This window comes from Heptranchias perlo, chromosome 18, assembly GCF_035084215.1.
Source record: "Heptranchias perlo isolate sHepPer1 chromosome 18, sHepPer1.hap1, whole genome shotgun sequence".
Classification (NCBI taxonomy): domain Eukaryota; kingdom Metazoa; phylum Chordata; class Chondrichthyes; order Hexanchiformes; family Hexanchidae; genus Heptranchias; species Heptranchias perlo.
The window spans coordinates 41,576,462-41,595,115 of NC_090342.1; the positions used below are offsets into that span (position 1 = coordinate 41,576,462).

The 18,654-nt window shown below is 41.6% G+C and overlaps 1 protein-coding gene across 4 annotated transcripts in view; it reads right to left on the reverse strand.

Moving 5' to 3' along the window:
- Positions 1–18,654, reverse strand: part of scube1 (signal peptide, CUB domain, EGF-like 1) — a 288,050-nt gene that overhangs the window by 26,037 nt on the left and 243,359 nt on the right. For 3 of the 4 annotated variants that reach the window (XM_067999790.1, XM_067999791.1, XM_067999794.1), the window contains 5 exons: positions 16,375–16,491; positions 14,691–14,813; positions 9,325–9,444; positions 3,373–3,465; positions 690–806 (listed from right to left, as the gene is read on the reverse strand). In XM_067999790.1, the coding sequence (XP_067855891.1) occupies positions 690–806; positions 3,373–3,465; positions 9,325–9,444; positions 14,691–14,813; positions 16,375–16,491 (570 nt within the window). The remainder of the gene's footprint in view (positions 1–689; positions 807–3,372; positions 3,466–9,324; positions 9,445–14,690; positions 14,814–16,374; positions 16,492–18,654) is intronic. The other variant, XM_067999793.1, reaches the window with a different exon arrangement.

An 18,654-nucleotide genomic window follows, 5' to 3' on the forward strand; every position in this document is an offset into this window, starting at 1 on the left:
TCTGATCTGCATATAATGGAACCTTAGTAAGTCGACATTGTCCTTGTGAAAAAGTGTTTGACTTACCTTTTTCTCGTTTTGGGTAAAATCAGAAGAATGTGCATCATTTTCTTTACAATAATGTCATGCATAAGATTTGATCATGAATTTATGGTGTACAGACAAATTAAAACTGACTTGTCAAACTCTTTTTCATGAAGTTGGGTCCATTAAGATTCCGATTTTGCAGAGGAAAATCACATGATCTTAAGCGTCTTTTGATCTTTGTAAAAAAAAATATTAATATGTATCAAGTACCCAAGGTTCTGAAATTAATGCCTTCGGCATTGAAGGGAAATAAGTAACTTTTATTTGAAATGTTGCAAATCAGTAGTAATGGACGATACTGTATCGGGGAATTAGGATTAGCCGGAATACAGATGGACTCCATTATTTTTATTCATTCGATATTTACTGATGTTTGAGCTGCTACTTCATTTTATGATACTTTTGATTTCAAAAAACTCAGACAATATTGGGACACTCTGCTGCTGACAGAGAATGATAAGTTCAACCTTTGTACTAAACTGGTGGGTTCTCAATGACAAAGGTGTTGGATTTTGATCCTGGTTTATCCCTATACATGGTTATACTTATCAGTGCAAGTATGACTCAGTCACTATTCCTATTGATATAAGACTATAACATACCTGATATAGTTTGTTTCAGACCATCCTTAATCTTTTCCTTATTACGTGGTCGAAGATGGCATTTGGCATCCTTGATCTTGAACCTGGCTTTTTGTTTTATTGGAGGTGCTAACGGATCTGAAACAAACAATGGGTGTCTTCAGGATCAGGGGGCATGGGTTTAAATTAACACATCTCAATTGAACCTAGAGATTAAGAGAAACTTTTGTTGTCCCATAGCACTGCAAATATGTGGACAGACTCCCAGCAATAGCAGTTGATTTGTTGCTTAACTCCTGCACACAGAAATTGGATAAATAATATGGTTGCGAATGGGATTGGAGGGTATAGTAGGGATAAGTAGAGTCTTGGATGATCAAGTACTTCATGGCTGCTGAGACCATTGGGCTAAGAATACTTGTGGAAAACAGTAAGCCAGGGCTGAATAGAATCATGGAAATTTAAACAGAGAGAGAGGCCATTAGGGCTCATTGTGCCTGTGCCATTGCAAGCTCCACACTGGAGCTATCTAAAGTAGCCCTATTTTCCTGCACTTTCCCCATACCCTTTAATATTTTTTCTTCAAGTGTTTGTCCAACTCCCTATTAAATATTCCTCGATTACTTTTGGGGTCAGGGAGTATTTATGCAGAACATTCCCTCAGCAGATTAAATAGGCAAGATAAATCCCACAATAAGGTAGATAGTATATGATCTGTGGGAAGGGTTGGGTGGTTGGACTGTGTGGTGGTCTTTCTCCTTGAATGTGTATGTTTCTTAATGCACATCCTCAAAACTTGCCAGCAGACACTGCACAGCATTGCACTTGGAATAATCTAAACATAAGAAATAGGAGCAGGAGTAGGCCATACGGCTGCTCAAGCCAGCTCCACCATTCAATAAGATCATGGCTGATCTTTGGCCTCAACTCCACTTTCCCACCCGATCCCCCTATCCCTTGATTCCTCTAGAGTCCAAAAATCTATCTCAGCCTTGAATATACTCAATGACACAGCATCCACAGTCCTCTGGGGGTAGAGAATTCTAAAGATTCACAACCCTCTGAGTGAAGAAATTCTTCCTCATCTCAGTCTTAAATGGCTGACCCTTATCCTGAGACTATGCCCCTTAGTTCGAGTCTCGCCAACCAGGGGAAACAACCTCTCAGCCTCTATCCTGACAAGCCCCCTCAAAGTCTTATATGTATCAATAAGATCACCTCTCATTCTTCTAAACTCCAGACAGTATAGGCCCATTCAACTCAATCTCTGCTCAAAGGATAACTCTCTCATCCCAGAAGGGCCTTTAAAAGGAAATCCTTTCACTGAGCCATCTTGCAAAACCTATCAGCATCCTTGTGGTGATCATGTCATTGTATATCTTTGTGTATTAAAATCAAAACCACCAAAAGGATAGTTTGGGGAAGGAGAGGGAAAGTTTGGACAGTGGCACGCATTGGGTCTCGTTTCCCAGCAACCTTCATGGTGCAGACTTTTCTGACTGTTTCAACAAATATGCCAACCTGGAAAATTAGGTTAGTACGTTGCAATCATTCTGAGCTATCCATCGTTCTTCACTTTGTCAAACTTTGAACAACGCACATCATATTGTGTCCTTCCAAATGCAATTAAATCCACTACCATCACATTCATTGTGTCTGTATGTCATTGTGCAAAATTGACATTTGATTTGCCTAAATGTTTGGGCTTCTGTTGAGTTTGTGTGTAACATGTCCTGATACTTAGTTCAGATCATTATAAATTTGCACATTCATAACCAAGAAAATCCTGCAGATTCCAATCCAAACCCCTTCAGCATGTTTTTCACACTGGTAGGATACTGATACTTGGATCATGTAGTTGTGGATCTGCTGTCTCATTAGAATGAACTTTAATGTCCTCAGTGTGCCTGGGGCCACAAAGTGCATCATGTGAGCAGAAGCAATCTCACTTTTCACCCATGCTTCTGGATTCTAAAGGTCTTCAGAAATGTCAATAGGACAGATCTCTTCTGCCTGCTACCTGGAGTAAGAGTACAGAATCACACCAAGTCAAGTGTAAACTCTACACATCATCACGTTCCTGGCAGTTGTCAAAGGATGGAGCCAATCCATGCACCATGTAAACACAGCATTAATCAGATTAATTTACTCCACTGGCATGAACGAACATTCAACCACTCAAATGCACATTTCAGGACAGGCATGTGGATTGAGAAGGGGAACGGGTGGGGGGTGCGGGGAAAGAGGTGGAAAAAAATCATTAGTTCAGATAACACCATATTCCAAAGGTTTGGGAAAATTTAATGTTGAAGAATTGGAGCCAATATTGTGAGCTTGTAATCTTTTGTTTAGAGTATTGAGAGAAGTGCATTTTTACTTCGATTAAAAAGGCTGGGGTTTTATGGAGAGTTTTGAGACCACTATGGTTCTGTAGTATTTATTTTCCAGTCCAAAAATTTGACTGGCTCATATTTATTAAGTAAAGCAATAAAAGTACAAAAAAGTTTCCACTTCAGTCTCTTGAAACTGAACATTAAGATTTTCTTAATCTTAAGCATTGAGAGACTGATATTGAAAAACAAAAATGTCATTCCAACTCAGTCAGATGAACAATGAGGTTAATCAACACTGAGGAGTGAAACATTAACTTCACAATGGTGCACCACATATTTTATTTCAGACTGACCCTGTTTGAGATGTTTACCTGCACAGCTGGGTAGAGTAGCATTTCGCTTCTGTGAAGATTTTGTTGACTGTATTGGAACGCCACAGCTAAAAGTATAACTGTTTTCAGAATCTAAATGAAGACAAAGATTGTATATTAGAGCAAGACGGATAGTGGGAGTGAAAGCCCCTTCATTCAAGTAGATACATAAGAAAGACTTGAACTTTATTTACCTTTCCAATTTATTAAGTCTAATTGTTACTTGCCCCGCTACTGCTGCGCCCTCTCATCCACATACAATGTTGCCCTCCAAACAAAATAGGGATCCTAGGTAACCTGGCCCCAGCCCCATGCCAATGTTGCTGTCAGGCTGGTCACTAGAAGATGCACAAGAGCAACACACCACTTATTGATTTTCTTTCCCTTTCCCATGTCCTCTGCTGCAGAAAAGCACCTCTCAACCACTCCTTGCCTTTCCAGATGGTCTCCATGAGATTGGGAACTCACTGTATGGGAAACTGCAAGGAGAACTGACTTCCCATCATCAGCACAACCACTGGTGATGACTTCCCACCAATAGTTTCAATATGGTTTTGCTGGGGTTCTAAAAAGGAAAGGCAGTGTGCACTTATTTTACACTTAGTGTAACATGAAAACTCTTTTGAACCTATTAAAGTAATGACCACAAGCTTAACATCAGCCTATTTCCATGTATAGTGAATACTTAATATAACCCAATCTGCATAATATTACCTTTCTATTTAAGACAAGGGTTTCTCAATGTAGCTGAGTTGGTCATATTAAGGATTTGACTGGTACTTATATTTTAAAATAATTTGAACATGTGCAAAGTCAGCTCAATCTATCCTTCCATCTAATTTTGTTGGCAATGTAACGCTACAATATGAAAGACTGAGTGGATGGATGGATCATCAATTCAATAAATGTATGATTTCAAAGCATTTGGATGACAGTCCCTGGGTTTAATCTAGCCAATGTTTTGAAGATGTTGTTTGTTTCTATTGGAGCTCGTTTTCTGGAAACCTGCTGCAGTCTGGAATCACCGTGGTGTAGAATAGAGAAGGTCAGCTTGAAAAATACAGCAAACTGAATTGTTGTGTTGGAGGTGGGAAGAGGAGGGGACGAATTAGCACTGCAGAAGAAACATGCTGGCTTAAAAAGCCTGACTCATTCATGACAACACAGATGAAAGAATGTAAGATTTTAATGAGTTTATTTTATAAGAAACAAATTAAAACTACTTTTAAAAGCTGACAGAAACTTTTACTGTGGGCTGCTCAATGCACCTTTTCCTTCTCTATAGATCTACAACAGTGCAGCTGATGAGTCATTGGGAATTCTAATTACAAATCCTGTTTCCAAGTCCCCACAGCAATGTGGGTGTGTGCTCTGGCCGCAAATCACTTAACAGAAACAGCTGTGTGAACACGATGTGTTTTTACTGAACAAGCACCACCTCATTTTCATTCTGTGTCCTGAGTGGTGGTGTCAATATCCTCTCACCACACTCAATGGTAAATAAACGTGCTGCACGGTCACCTCAACCAAGTCATTCAGATTTTTAATTCAACTTGTGATGATCTGGAATGCACTGCCTGAAAGGGTGGTGGAAGTAGATTCAATGATAACTTTCAAAAGGGAATTGGATATATACTTGAAAAGGAAACATTTGCAGCGCTATAGGAAAAAAGCAGGGGAGAGGGACAAATTGGATAGCTCTTACAAAGAGCTGGGATAGGCATGATGGGCTGAATGGCCTCCTTTTGTGCTGTATGATTCTAAACATAGGACTGAGGAAAACACTATATAATATTTCTGTGTTTTTATTCAGAAGCTGTGGTGAAAACTAAAAATACTCGATTGGAGGAGGGCCAATTTCAATGTGATGAGAACAGATCTGGCTTGGGTAAATTGGAATCAAAGACTGGCAGGCAAAACTGTAACTGAACAGTGAGCAGCTTTTAAAGAGGAGATGGTTCGGCTTCAGTCTAGGAACATTCCCACGAGGGAGAAAGTTAGGGCAACTAAAGCCAGAGCTCCATGGATGACAAAAGATATAGTGAGTAAGATGAAATGGGAAAAAAGGGGTGGATGACAGATATCAGGTTGATAACACAAGTGAGAACCAGGCCGAATATACAAAGTTCAGAGGAGGAAGTGAAAAAGGAAATAAGAGGGGCAAAGAGAGAGTATGAGAATAGACTGGTGGCAAACATAAAAGGGAATCCAAAAGTCTTCTATAGGCATGTAAACAGTAAACGGGTAGTAAGAGGAGGGGTGGGGCCGATTCGGGACCATAAAGGAGATCTACTCATGGAGGCAGAGGGGTTGGCCGAGGTACTAAGTGAGTACTTTGCATCTGTCTTTACCAAGGAAGAAGATGCTGCCAGAGTCTCAGTAAAGGAAGATATAGTTGAGATACTGGATGGGCTAAAAATTGAGGGAGAAGAGATATGTGAAAGGCTAGCTGTACTTAAAGTAGATAAGTTACCCGGTCTGGATGGGATGCATCCTTGGTTGCTGAGGAAAGTAAGGCTGGAAATTGCAGCCGTACTGGCCATAATCTTCCAAACATCGGTAGATAAGGAGGTGGTGCCAGAGGACTGGAGAATTGCAAACGTTATACCCTTGTTCAAAAAAGGTTGTCAGAATAAACCCAGCAACTATAGGCCAGTCAGTTTTACCTCAGTGGTGGGAAACAGTTTAGAAACAATAATCCGGGACAGAATTAACAGTCACTTGGACAAGTGTGGATTGATTAGGGAAAGCCAGCACGGATTTGTTAAAGGCAAATCGTGTTTAACTAACCTGATAGAGTTTTTTGATGAGGTAACAGAGAGGGTAGATGAGGGAAATGCAGCTGATGTGATGTATATGGACTTTCAAAAGGCGTTTGATGAAGTGCCGCATGGTAGGCTTACCATCAAGATAGCGGCCCATGGAATAAAGGGGGCAGTAGCAACATGGATACAGAGTTGGCTAAGGGACAGGAAACAAAGAGTAGTGGTGAACGGTTGTTTTTTGGACTGGAGGGAGGTGTACAGTGGTGTTCCCCAGGGGTTGGTGCTGGGACCACTCCTTTTCTTGATTTATTAATGACTTGGACTTGGGTGTACAGGTCATAATTTCCAAATTTGCAGATGACACAAAACTTGGAAGGGTAGTTATCAGTGAGGAGGATAGTGATAGACTTCAAGAGGATATAGACAGGCTGGTGGCATGGGCGGACATGTGGCAGATGAAATTTAACGCAGAAAAATGCGGTGATACATTTCGGTAGGAAGAACGAGGAGAGGCAATATAAACTAGGGGGCACAATCCAAAAAAGGTACAGGAAGAGAGAGATCTGGGGGTATATGTGCACAAATCGTTGAAGGTGGCAGGGCAGGTTGAGAAAGCAGCTAAAAAAGCATACAGGATCCTGGGCTTTATAAATAGAGACATAGAGTACAAAAGTATGGAAGTCATGATGAACCTTTATAAAACACTGGTTCGGCCACAACTGGAGTATTGTGTCCAGTTCTGGGCACCGCACTTTTAGGAAAGATGTGAAGGCCTTAGAGACATGCAGAAGAGATTTACTAGAATGATTCCAGGGATGAGGGACTTTAGTTAAGTGGATAGAATGGAGAAGCTGGGGTTGTTCTCCTTGGAACAGAGATGGTTGCGAAGAGATTTGATAGAGATATTCAAAATCATGAAGGTTCTAGACAGAATAGAGAGAGAGAAACTGTTCCCATTGCCAGAAGGGTCAAGAACCAGAGGACATAGATTTAAGGTGATCGGCAAAAGAACCGAAGGTGACATGAGGAAAAGCTTTTTTACACAGCAAGTGGTTAGGATCTGGAATGCACTGCCCGAGGGAGTGGTGGAGGATTCAATCCTGGCCTTCAAAAGGGAACTGGATAAGTACTTGAAAGGAAAAAATTTGCAGGGCTACGGGGAAAGGGTGGGAGAGCAGAACTAATTGGATTGCTCTTGCATAGAGCCGGCGCGGACTCGATGGGCCAAATGGCCTTCTTCCATGCTGTAGCCTTTCTATGATACTAAAACTGTGCTTCAATCCAAATTGGAGAATGTCACCTACTTGAAAGAAATCTAAATATATTGCAGAACCTAATTAGAACCTTATTTTGCTCTTGGTAGAATCTTTATTATAGCCAGTAGAGATCTTGAGCCTCATTAATTACCTTGCTAATCCCCACTAACTTGTAATAACTAGGTTTGGCAGCACTTGAATCCCATTTAAAACTCTTCTCAAGTGCAGCAAGTCAACAAGCATTATAGATTTTTATAAAGTATATTTATACAGTGATAAGTGCTAACATTCCATTGTACTCGTGTTGCTTCTAGTTATATAGCTGGTTCGACTGGTAATGTAAATAAGGTACTAGAGCAGAGCTTATGGCATATGACTATCAGTGGGGCTGTTACTCGACACGTGAATATATGGCTGGCTCAAATCAATGTTTACGTAGAGCACTGCTGCGTACGCATGGTATGTTATCTGCTTATTCCCTAAGCAAATATCAATTTCTCTGTCCGTGTGAATGTGGATTCATAATAATAAATGTTATTTCATTTATGTGCAATATCACTTGATCAGTAGTAGTGCTTTGCTTCACAATACATTTTTGAAACTTTTCTTAAATTCTACCCAGAGATGCTGGGACATTCAATAAAATCAAAAACCTTGACTATGCCAGCAAGTGCAGGAGTCCTTTTTTTAAAAAAAATGGTGTGTGGAAGGAAATTACAACTCACATTTGTGAATTTGGAGCTGTACACTTGTCAAAGAGTTGCTATAATACTCCACTATAGTGAGGCTGCATTTGTTTATAGCATAAGTGCTATTAAATCCCACTAGATGCTCTTGTTGGTATCCAGCACAGGTGCCACAGTACGAAGGAAGTGCTGAGGATGGGGAATTCCGATCTTCCAGGGTAATGGAATTAAGGCATGGAAGAGCCAGCCATCGATGGAGGAGAAATACAGCCAATGGGGGTTGAAAGGGAAGTGATTAACAGGCAGCGGATAGATTGGAATAAGAAATGCATCTAGTGAGGAGGAGGAAAAGGGTTGAAATCTTGTTTATCAATGGAACAGGAGGGGTGGTAAAAATTTTGCTAACTGGGGGAGGGCTGAGGGCCAAAACATTGTTTGGATGGGTTGGGGGCTGAAATGTCTTCCGAGGGTTAGGATGAGGACAGAAGAATAGTTCAATGAGAGGAGGGGATTGCGAGTCAAATAGTTTCTTCGAGTGGGAGGTTGGGGGGTGGGGGGGCGGCGGTGGTTGACAGCCAGTGGAGCGATTGCTGAGAGCTAAAAAAAAAACTTGCTCCATGGAGGTGTGAGATAATAATCTTGGTCAGTGGGGAGGCTCTGAGGGCCAAAATCTTTTTTCAATGGTGGGGGGTGGGGAGCTGAAATCTTGCTCAGCTGTGATTCCAATTTGCTTGTTTGGGGCGGTCATGTTTTTCCCAACCACATTATGGTCAATTCGTCACATAGCATTCTGCTTTCAGCACCAACCAAAGGTGCAATACCATTTGAATGTTGAGACCACTCACTATTTTTAAAAATGAATAGATGATAATGTGCAGAACAATGATATAATGTCAACCTGGTACAGTTTCTATTGAATGCATTGTATTTATAAAACTGGTGGAGTGGATATTCTAACACATACGCATTCATCATTTGTACGTTATTTAGTCAGATACATCCTAATTATAAATTTTTCAATCCTTTAAAACTCCTAGAAAAGCCTCCAATCATCAAATATCATCTTAAATATTTCCCATCTCCCCATTTAGATTTTACCTTTACATATTAAATAAACTTGAAAACTTGCCTTTTGTGTCAACAGATTTCCCGTATTTCCCCCCCACCCCACCAAAAGAACATTCTTTATCATACATATCTTTCCCACTATAGTGTTTGCACAACCCTTAAAAACAGAATACTGACCTGCCACAAAGAGTGCCTTTGATGGACAGGACAGAGAGCAGCTCTCTACTCCTCCACTCTTACTGCAGATCAGCTGGACTTTGGGTGCAAACTTTGCATTTCGGAGACATTTCACCGCCTCTGAGGGAGAGTGAGTCATTGATTAAATGCAAAGAATTAAACAGTAGTCATGTCAGTTACCACAGCAGATCATGACTTTTATTGCAGTTAGAAAGATTCAGAAACAATATGTGTCCCCATACCTCGTGGTAACTAGGTCTGCCACTGGAGGGAAGTGAAGAAATATACGTGCAAAAGATACAAGTATCCAATCCAACTCAAAAGAGAATGCAATTGTTACATCCCTGGGTTACACTATCGTACAACAACTTGCATTTATTATAGCACCTTTGACGTAGTAAAACATCCCAAGGCGCTTCATGCAAGTGTATTCAGTCAAAATTTGACACCGAGCCACAGAAGAAAATATTAGGACAGGTGACTATAAAAGCTTGGTCAAAGAGGTAAGTTTTAAGGAGCATCTTGAAGGAGGATAGGGAGGTGAAGAGGATTAGGGAGAGAATTCCAGAGCTTAGGGCCTACACAGCTGAAGACATGGCTGCCAATGGTGGGGTGAAGGAAATCGTAGATGTATAAGAAGCCCGAATTGGAGGAACACAGAGTTGTGGGGCTGCAGGAGGTTACAGATAGGATGGGGCGAGGCCATAGAGGGATTTGAACGCAAGGATGAGAATTTTAAATTCGAGGTATTGCTGGATTGGGAGCCAATGTACATCAGCGAACACAGGGGTGATGGGTCAATGGGACTTGGTGCGAGTTAGGATACGGGCAGCAGAGTTTCGTATGAGCTGAAGTTTAGGGAGGGTGGAAGATGGGAGGCCAGCCAGGAGAGCATTGGAATAGTCGAGTCTGGAGGTAACAAAAGCATGGATGAGAGTTTCTGCAGTAGATTGGCTAAGGAAGGGGCAGGGATGGGGGATATTATGGAGGTGTAACTAGGCGGTCTTGGTGATCGAGAGGATTATGGGGTCAGAAGCTCAAATAGGACGCCATGGTTGCGAACAGTCTGGTTCAGCCTCAGACAGTGGCCAAGGAGGTGTATGGGATTGGTGGCGAGGGAACGGAGTTTGTGGTGGAGACCGAAGACAATGGCTTCAGTCTTTCCAATGTTTAATTGGTGGAAATTTCTGCTTATCTAATATCGGGCAAGCAGTGTGACAAATCAGATGCAGTAGAGGGGTCGAGAGAGGTGGTGGTGAGGTAGAGCTGGGTGTCGTCAGCGTACATGTGGAATCTGACATTATGTTTTCAGATGATGTTGCCGAGGAGCAGCATGTAGATAAGAAATAGGATAGGCCAAGGATAGATCCAGGATACTCCAGAGGTAATGGTGCAGGAGCAGAAAGAGGAGCCATTGCAGTACAAGTAGATTTTAGGGCAAAATGAGTAAACTCCCATAAAAGTAAGTTGTTCAGACTGCTTAAGGGAGCAACTGATGCCAGCAAACCCAAGAAGTATCCACAACAGACCTGAATTTGTAACAATTCTATTGGTTCTAAATGGAGAAAATGTTTCATAATGCAGATAGTGTCTTTGCAAGTGAAATTATCCAATTGAAGGAACAAACTTTTGCAAAATAACAATGGATTCGATCCGGTTCCATATTTTTGGGATTCAACAATCCAACCATGGTAGTTGAGCGAATGTAACTAAGCCAATTGAATTCTGCTTTATAGGGTGTGATACAATAATTTTACAAAGTGCTGGCTGATGTGCTAATGTAGCAGGAAATTTGAAAACTGTGAAGACTGATGCAAGCTATTTAAAAGTGCAGAGGGACACCTTTTATGCACCCCTCTTCCTGTTTTTCATCCTACGCCTTCAATTTCTCCACAACGCATATTTGTTTAAAAGCCACATATTGCAAGTGATCTTAGAATGTTGGCAACATGCTGTGATGCCAATGACCTATCACGCAGTTCCAGGAAAATAAGAGACCTGACATTTGGCAAGCAAGTCAGCAAAGGTGCCTGACAAACAATGAAAAAATAACAGTGAGATTAATTAGGCAACAAGACTTCCCATACAAAACATATGGTGCTCATGAAAGATGAGCAAAAAAAACTAAACCAGAACAATTAAAGGGAGGAGTACGAACCTTTCCTTGTTGAAATAAGAGGAAAATTACATAATCCAATCAATTTGATAAGTTTGTTGATCCATTTCCCCCCTATAAAGCCAATGACTTGGATTATAAATACTTTAATATGTGTAGTGAGGTCGTGCATATACAATACCAAGTTCTAAATTCCTGGTTAATGCTGGTCTTGGTATTTCATAGGTCTATTTCACTTCACTGCCTTTTTTGTTAAAACACAGGACATATTTGTGCTGCTCAAGGTGAGGGATATGGGTTCAGGGAAATGTAACACTTCTTATTTCGAGCAGTATCGGTGTCAAGCATTTCATGTATAGCATGGTGAAATGCCTAGTAAAATTCTCTCTACTCTGTCCAATGTGTCTCAGCCCCAGCATTGGCAGAACTCACTATGCTAATGTGACAGCTTCCATTTCCCAACTGGCCATCTGCCAATTAGTGCTAGATTAGAAGCACAATTGTGCTGGGTTGGAATTGCCCTAACTCATTTCACAGTATGATAGAGGAGACTGTCATTAAATTAAAAACAGAAAGCGTTGGAAATATGTAGAAAGTTGATCAGTATCAGAAAAATAAAAAGAGAGGTCAACCATTCCAGTGATATGGTACCTTTATAGGAGAGACAAGGGCAAGGAGGGAAGGAAAAAAACAATGCAGATCAAGAGCGCATATATGATAATTATTTCAGAAAGTGTGAGGTAATGGGCTTAATAGCCTGCAAATGGATTTTGAAATGCAGGAAAGAGATGTGAAGGCATATTAAAAGGCATTGGAAAGACCAAAGGTGGAAGGGAAAGAGGTGGAATTCAAATAGAGAATCTAGCAGAAAAGACAGTACAGAGGGGAACTCCGGTGTGAGCTTTTTTTGGCACGTTTGCACTTCAGTTGAGCTGTGGGAGAGCGACACTGAAGTGGATGACCACAACCTCCAAGCTTTTCACTCCCTTTTTATTTTTCAACTGTAGCAATGCACCGGCCATCCATGTAGGTGGTCCAAATGGAAGAGGAGCTTGTTCTCCATGCCTTCGACCTTAGTTCTCAAGATGGCTGAAAAGTCAGGTCACAGGTGCTGTCGGAGATGTGGCGTTCACTTCATTTATTTTTGTATGCTCTCGGTGGCAAGAGTTCAGTGTTGCCACCGCCATGGACAGACTATCAATTAAATAACCATTATTCAGAACCAGAGGGCTGAAGAATACCCAGAAACAAGATATCTTAGACTTTCAAAATACTCTGAGCTTGATTTGAACCCAGGTCCCAGAGATGAAGTCCACTACAACTTTTGAAACTGAACATACCACTGAAGTTTGTGAACTTTCACAACATGCTTTGTGTTTAGGAATTGGGCCATCAAGCGTGACACAATTTTCTTTTTTCCTCTTTCTTTTAAAGCTTTGCGAGATGACATTATAAAACAGCTGACCATTGCCATCAGCCAGCACTCTCAAGCAACGAGTTACAGTCCGTTCTACCAGAAATTGTTGTTCCAGAATAATCCTCTCAAGGGAGGTAAATAATTCAGGACCCCAGCAGTTTCCAAATTTATAAACTGCTCCCTCAATCTGATCGATGCTGAATTAGGCAGGGCAGTGATAAGAACATTAAAATTGGTCTCTACCTCCAGCCAGGGAGGGGAAAAAAATCTGCTAGAGTTCCCACTAATAACCACTATCCAATAAGCAATGCTATGCGTACACATGCGGACATCAGCTGAGGATTGGATCAGGCTCGTCAATGATGATCCCCATAAACAAATAATCTGTCAGCTCTCACTGTTTAGACTCAGGCATTAAGAACACCTACTTCAGGCTGATGTACTGAAGAGCTAATGGAGTTGCACCCCTGCATGAATCAATGTCTGTAGGAAGAGAGGGGTAAGATTGGAAAATGGGGAATGGAGGGAAAAATGTTAGTCTGCTATGAGTGGCAGGTTGGAATTTTGCACACCACAGATGTAGGATGCAGGTTCCTGCACACCATTTCCTGATCTTGTTTGTTCCATTAAGGGGAAGTACTGGGCATAGGTCAGGCATTCCTCAACGGGAAAATAACTTTAGAGATTTGGTAGCTGAAGACAGCTTTAATGCACCTCACAAAAGTCTAGGGGCTCCACAGTTAGTTAAAAAATTTGTACAGGAATAAAAAATTAAGTAAGTTTGACAGCTGAAAATTCCTTTTCAAACGATGAGCAACAATATGGAGCACTGTAAAGCTTAAAAAGTGAAATTAATGGAACTTTTTTGAAAAAAATATATTTTTTTCTATTTTCAAAATGGTTCCAATAATTAGCATTTTATTTATATCCAGTTCTACTCTCCTCTTCACCACACACACCCCCCCTCCAACCCCCTCTCCCTCCAACTCCATACTTGCATTTTCTTTGCTTTGTTTAAGTCCCCCAGCGGTATCTCTTGTTGCTACGACTCCTACTGGGATGGGACACTCTGGGTTAAGGATGTTTGGCCATCAACTCTGTCGCTCCATAACTGGCTAACAGGAGATGTACTTAATGTGACGTTTCATCACGCCTAACAGTTTTTCTTCCTCATGATCCATCTAATAGCCCAACCAATAACCGGTGAAAGCTGCCTACTGAGAGTTTGAATGGCAGATTTAGATTCTAGACTCAGTTTCTGGAAATCAGAATCCCAGTTTAGAATTGCAAATGGTTAATCTGGAGAAATCAACAGCTTCAGTCTTAGAGAACAATATGAAAACCTAGATATGGCACACAGAAAATATGCTTCCCAGTGACACTGTACAAGCAAAAAGAAAAGGTCATAAGTATATGAAATTTGATCTTAGACAAGTATCTGAGAACACATTTTACCTGCTCCACTGGAGCGTACCTTATGTATGAACAGAAATCACTAACGATTCACTGGTTTTGTATTTACATTCTACTTGAACAATTTCTGCATAAAAATGTCATGGCCACTATTTTTGAACTCTGAGACTAATGGAGCTGTCCAGCATTCCTTTGGTATGATGCTTGTGGAAATTTTAAACTAAACTGATGAATTTGATTTAGGAAATGTGTCCTGCTGCTACAAAATTTGACAAACAAATATTCCAGTGATACCTTTAACTAAAAAGGTCTTAGTTAAGACATTAATATGGCACACCGCTTCTTTTTAATGCAGACTCTGATCAAATTAACTGTAACAGACCCCCACCTCATCTTGTTCATTTCTAAAATCCTATTTACCAGCACAATCCTTCTTGTTCCAATGCAATTTCTTCCCAGGTGGGCATACACACTCATAACTTCCCATCGTATTTATACAACTATAGTCACAGCTCCCATTGTTAATACTGCATTCATCGATATCTGAGAAGATAAGAAAATTTCATTTTAGTGACTGGAATTAACTTCTGGGGTGAGAGAGAAGCAGTCAGATTTTATTACAGATATGTTCAGTGCTTGATTTATTACTCTATGAAAAAAATATTTATTCCTTATACACAATTCAGGTTATGGTCAAATACTATTATAGCAAATGAACAACTGGGTCGGAGAATTAAATGAATTATTTACTTGATGATTCAGCAATACCAAGTAACAAGCCGCACACCATTGTACATTTAGCGGCAACTGGACCAGCACAAGATAATTTTAGTGTGGGACCTTGAAATACCAGACTTGAAAAGAAAAACAAAAAACCCTCAACACGTCTTCCTCAAACTCCAACGTGTCCAAAATGTAGCTGCCCATATCACGTTCCATATTAAGTTCCGCTTGGGCCTTTCTGTCCTCTATCCTCTCCTTCCCCTCATCTGGCCATTTCCCATTCATCTCTCCCCTGTTAAGTATTTGACCCTCCCCCTGACCCCCCCCGACCCCCGAACCCCCCCCCCCCTCAATCCCTACTCCTCTGCCTTCTTTCTTAACTGCCACCGATCCAGGTTTGAATCCCCTTTTCGCCTCTCTCTGTAGTCTCTGCTGGGCCCAGCATGGCATCTGTTGCTGCCTTCTTAAGAGCACTAACCCAAACTTCTCCATCCTGCTCTCTCACTGATGTTCCCACCCAACGGGCCTCCCTGTCCAACTCACCCTAACCACTACTGCTTCCTTGGAGTTTTCTGGTGGATGAACAGTCACCTCCTTCTCCACATTTCCCTTCAGAATGTCTGTTCACTCTTGTCCCATGGCATCCAAAACCTAATTGCTGTGAACGTATTCACATCCCTGATTTGACCAAAACCTGGCCCACAGGTGGTGACACCTTACCTGACATTGAAGCTTCCCCACCCAAGGTGAAAGTGTGGCCCTTAATCACACCTTGCTCTCCCCCTACTCCTCTGGCACCATTTCTTTTGAGCACCTCACTGTGTTTCGCATCTCTCCCCTCTCCTTTAAACTTCTTGTTGTCTACTGCCCTGTCCCCAAGCCCTACCTTGAGTTTCTCCCATAGATATCCACACTTCTTTCTGCCCTCAGCCTCTACACTGAGCAAATCCTCATTTCAATCTCTATTTCAGCTCCTCTGGCTCCCTCTCCTCTGAATTAATAGCCTTCCTGTACTCTCTAAGCCTCTCCCTCTCCACCCATATTCATGGTCGCCCCTTTGACCTCACTATTTCCCATGATCTCTCCACTCCCATGATCACAGATAAGGCCATCTTCAGCAACTTCCTTGTATCCCTCACCACCCCATCCCTCTACCCCCTTCCAACCCCACTCCCTTCTCTATTCACATTGGAGAAAACTCGCTTGCAAGTTGCTTATAACTGCGCTCTCAAACTCTGTACTGGCTAGCCTTTGGTCCTCCATTCACCACAATACTTCAATCTTTACTTCAGTATCAACAAACATTTGGATGATGCCTTATACTAATCATTGCAGTTTCAGTCCATGTGAATTATAATGCCACCCATTGCATTGAACAAACCTCCACAATGTGTCAATCCATATAAAGTATAGCCTTTATGACACAAGCATTCGAAGCTTCCTGGGTAATTGATGCATATGTGGTCACAAGTCCTTTCAAAGGAACACTCATCAATATCTAAAATTGGAGGAGAAAAAAAATGTAACCTTGCAAGGAAATATCAACTGAACATACAGATTTAAAAAAATTCCTTTTAGCAATTCCTTGATGCAACTAATAAAGATACCATAGGACTAATACCTGCTCAATTTCCAAGTAAAGTACAATGAACTGGAGGAAATTACTGATATTTGGAATACTCACCGCAGCAATTTCAATTTTCTAAACAGAATGAGCAGAACTTCAGTGAGGACAGTGAGACTGAAATGCACTGGACATTATAATAAGAAATGTCACACTGGTATTGTCATTTCTCTGGCATCCACTAAGGGGTATTATTAAACTTAGTTTTTTTTGAACCCTACGCATACAAAATGTTCAAGACCGATTGAGAAAAGCCTTGTGTAATCTTACTGGTTTTACATTTAACAGGATCAGTATCTTCAGCTGCTCTTGATGCCGAAATTAGCAAGCAAGTTACCACAACATATGGAAATAACCTAGTAATTGGAGCTTTGCTGCAGTTCATTGAAAGTCCAAGATAAGACAGCGGGCCAAAATCATATCCACAGCTGGTAACTGAGGGCACTATTCTAATTGGTTCCAATTGGATGTGATTCCTTCCTGTGAACCTTATAATACTTTGCAATTGCCAAATCACATTCTTACTGATAAAAATAGAAAATGGTGGAAATGTACTGTAGGTCGATCAACACCTGAAAGGAATGTTGATGTTTTCGTTGTGAACCTGCATTCTCACGAAAGGCCCCACAGAAAGCATTAACCTTTCTCCTTCAGGTGCTGACTTAACCACTTTTCATTTCAGAATTATAGCATACAGGGATTTTTTGCTTTTAATCATCTGCTAAATGACAGCATAGATGTGGCTATAGTTGTCTCCCAGCTGAAACTAGAGAGGTGTGACAGTTTCTGTCTTAACTAGAACAATAAATGTCTACGTAGACATTGGGCAAAGCATTTCTATGTATATAAAGCTTGTGCACAAAACAAAACAGATCATGGAGAACACAAGTGGGTTTCTTAGCTCATTGTTTTGTTCTCAATATTCTGGGACTGGTGTTTCTCTGAATGAAAGGCTTCTGTTGGGGAGGTTTCTCATTACATCCTGGAACTGATGCGATGTAGTAGATTTTCTCTGCTACATTTAAGATGCCTATAAACCCGTGATTTTCCCCTGAAATAGGTACGGCTCTCCCCTGTCCACTGATAACCTAGGAGGTAGATTTACCACCTGAAATGTTATTAAGTCATGCAAACCAGGAAGGTTTTGGATTTGGGGTTTCCGTCGCATTTCCTGCAAAGTTACGGTGACGGAGCAGAAACAGCTGCGATAAAATTCCCAGCCAATGCTGTGTTTATAGCAACTGGTCAACTTTTGTTAAAATTCAAGCTTTCAACAATGGGTATGCAGTGACTGGGAGATATGCCGTGGGTAAGCATATTGCTTTTTCACGCCTTGGTTGTGGATTTGAATCCAGATCAGACTAATGGGATGAAGATGTCTTCGGGGAATTTTAACTAACCCTGCCTGGCGGGAACAGGGCGGGTGTGCAAAGACTTCCTGCCCCATTCTCAGTCGATTCCCATCTGCTGCCATCTAACCCTTTTTTTATGCGGCTGAGCCGTCTGCCTGACTCAGGCAGAGCCTTAGTAATATAGGTTAATAGGGGTCCTATGTTGCTCATCGGGCCCTGGTGACAGTTTAATGGCCTACAGAGCGAGGGGGGTCACCATGGAGGGGCGCCCTGCTCAGCAAAACTTGGCGGGGAAGGCAACAAGGTCCTCTAAGACTAAAACTTTCCTTAGCGGGATCAGGAGTGCTCTTCTGGGCTCCACAAGGAAAGTTGGACCCTCTCCTGTCTGAGGATCCTCCCTTTCCACCTGCTAATGACCCCCCCCCAACAATGACTTACCTAGGTACCAGCAGGTCGCTTCTGGGCCCCGTGATTTTGTCCTCCCTGAAGCTGGCCAGTTGCCTCCTCCCATTTCAGGTGGGTAACTGGCCGGCAAGATGTACACGACGCCCGGCTCTTAAAATCGGCTGAGGGCTCCTGCAGAGACTCCCGGTTGGAAAGGCTGCCGGCTCCCCCTTGGCTTCCTGCCCAAAAGTTAAAATCCACCCTCCTCACTTGCAGATTGTAAGTCAAATTAGTTTGCATG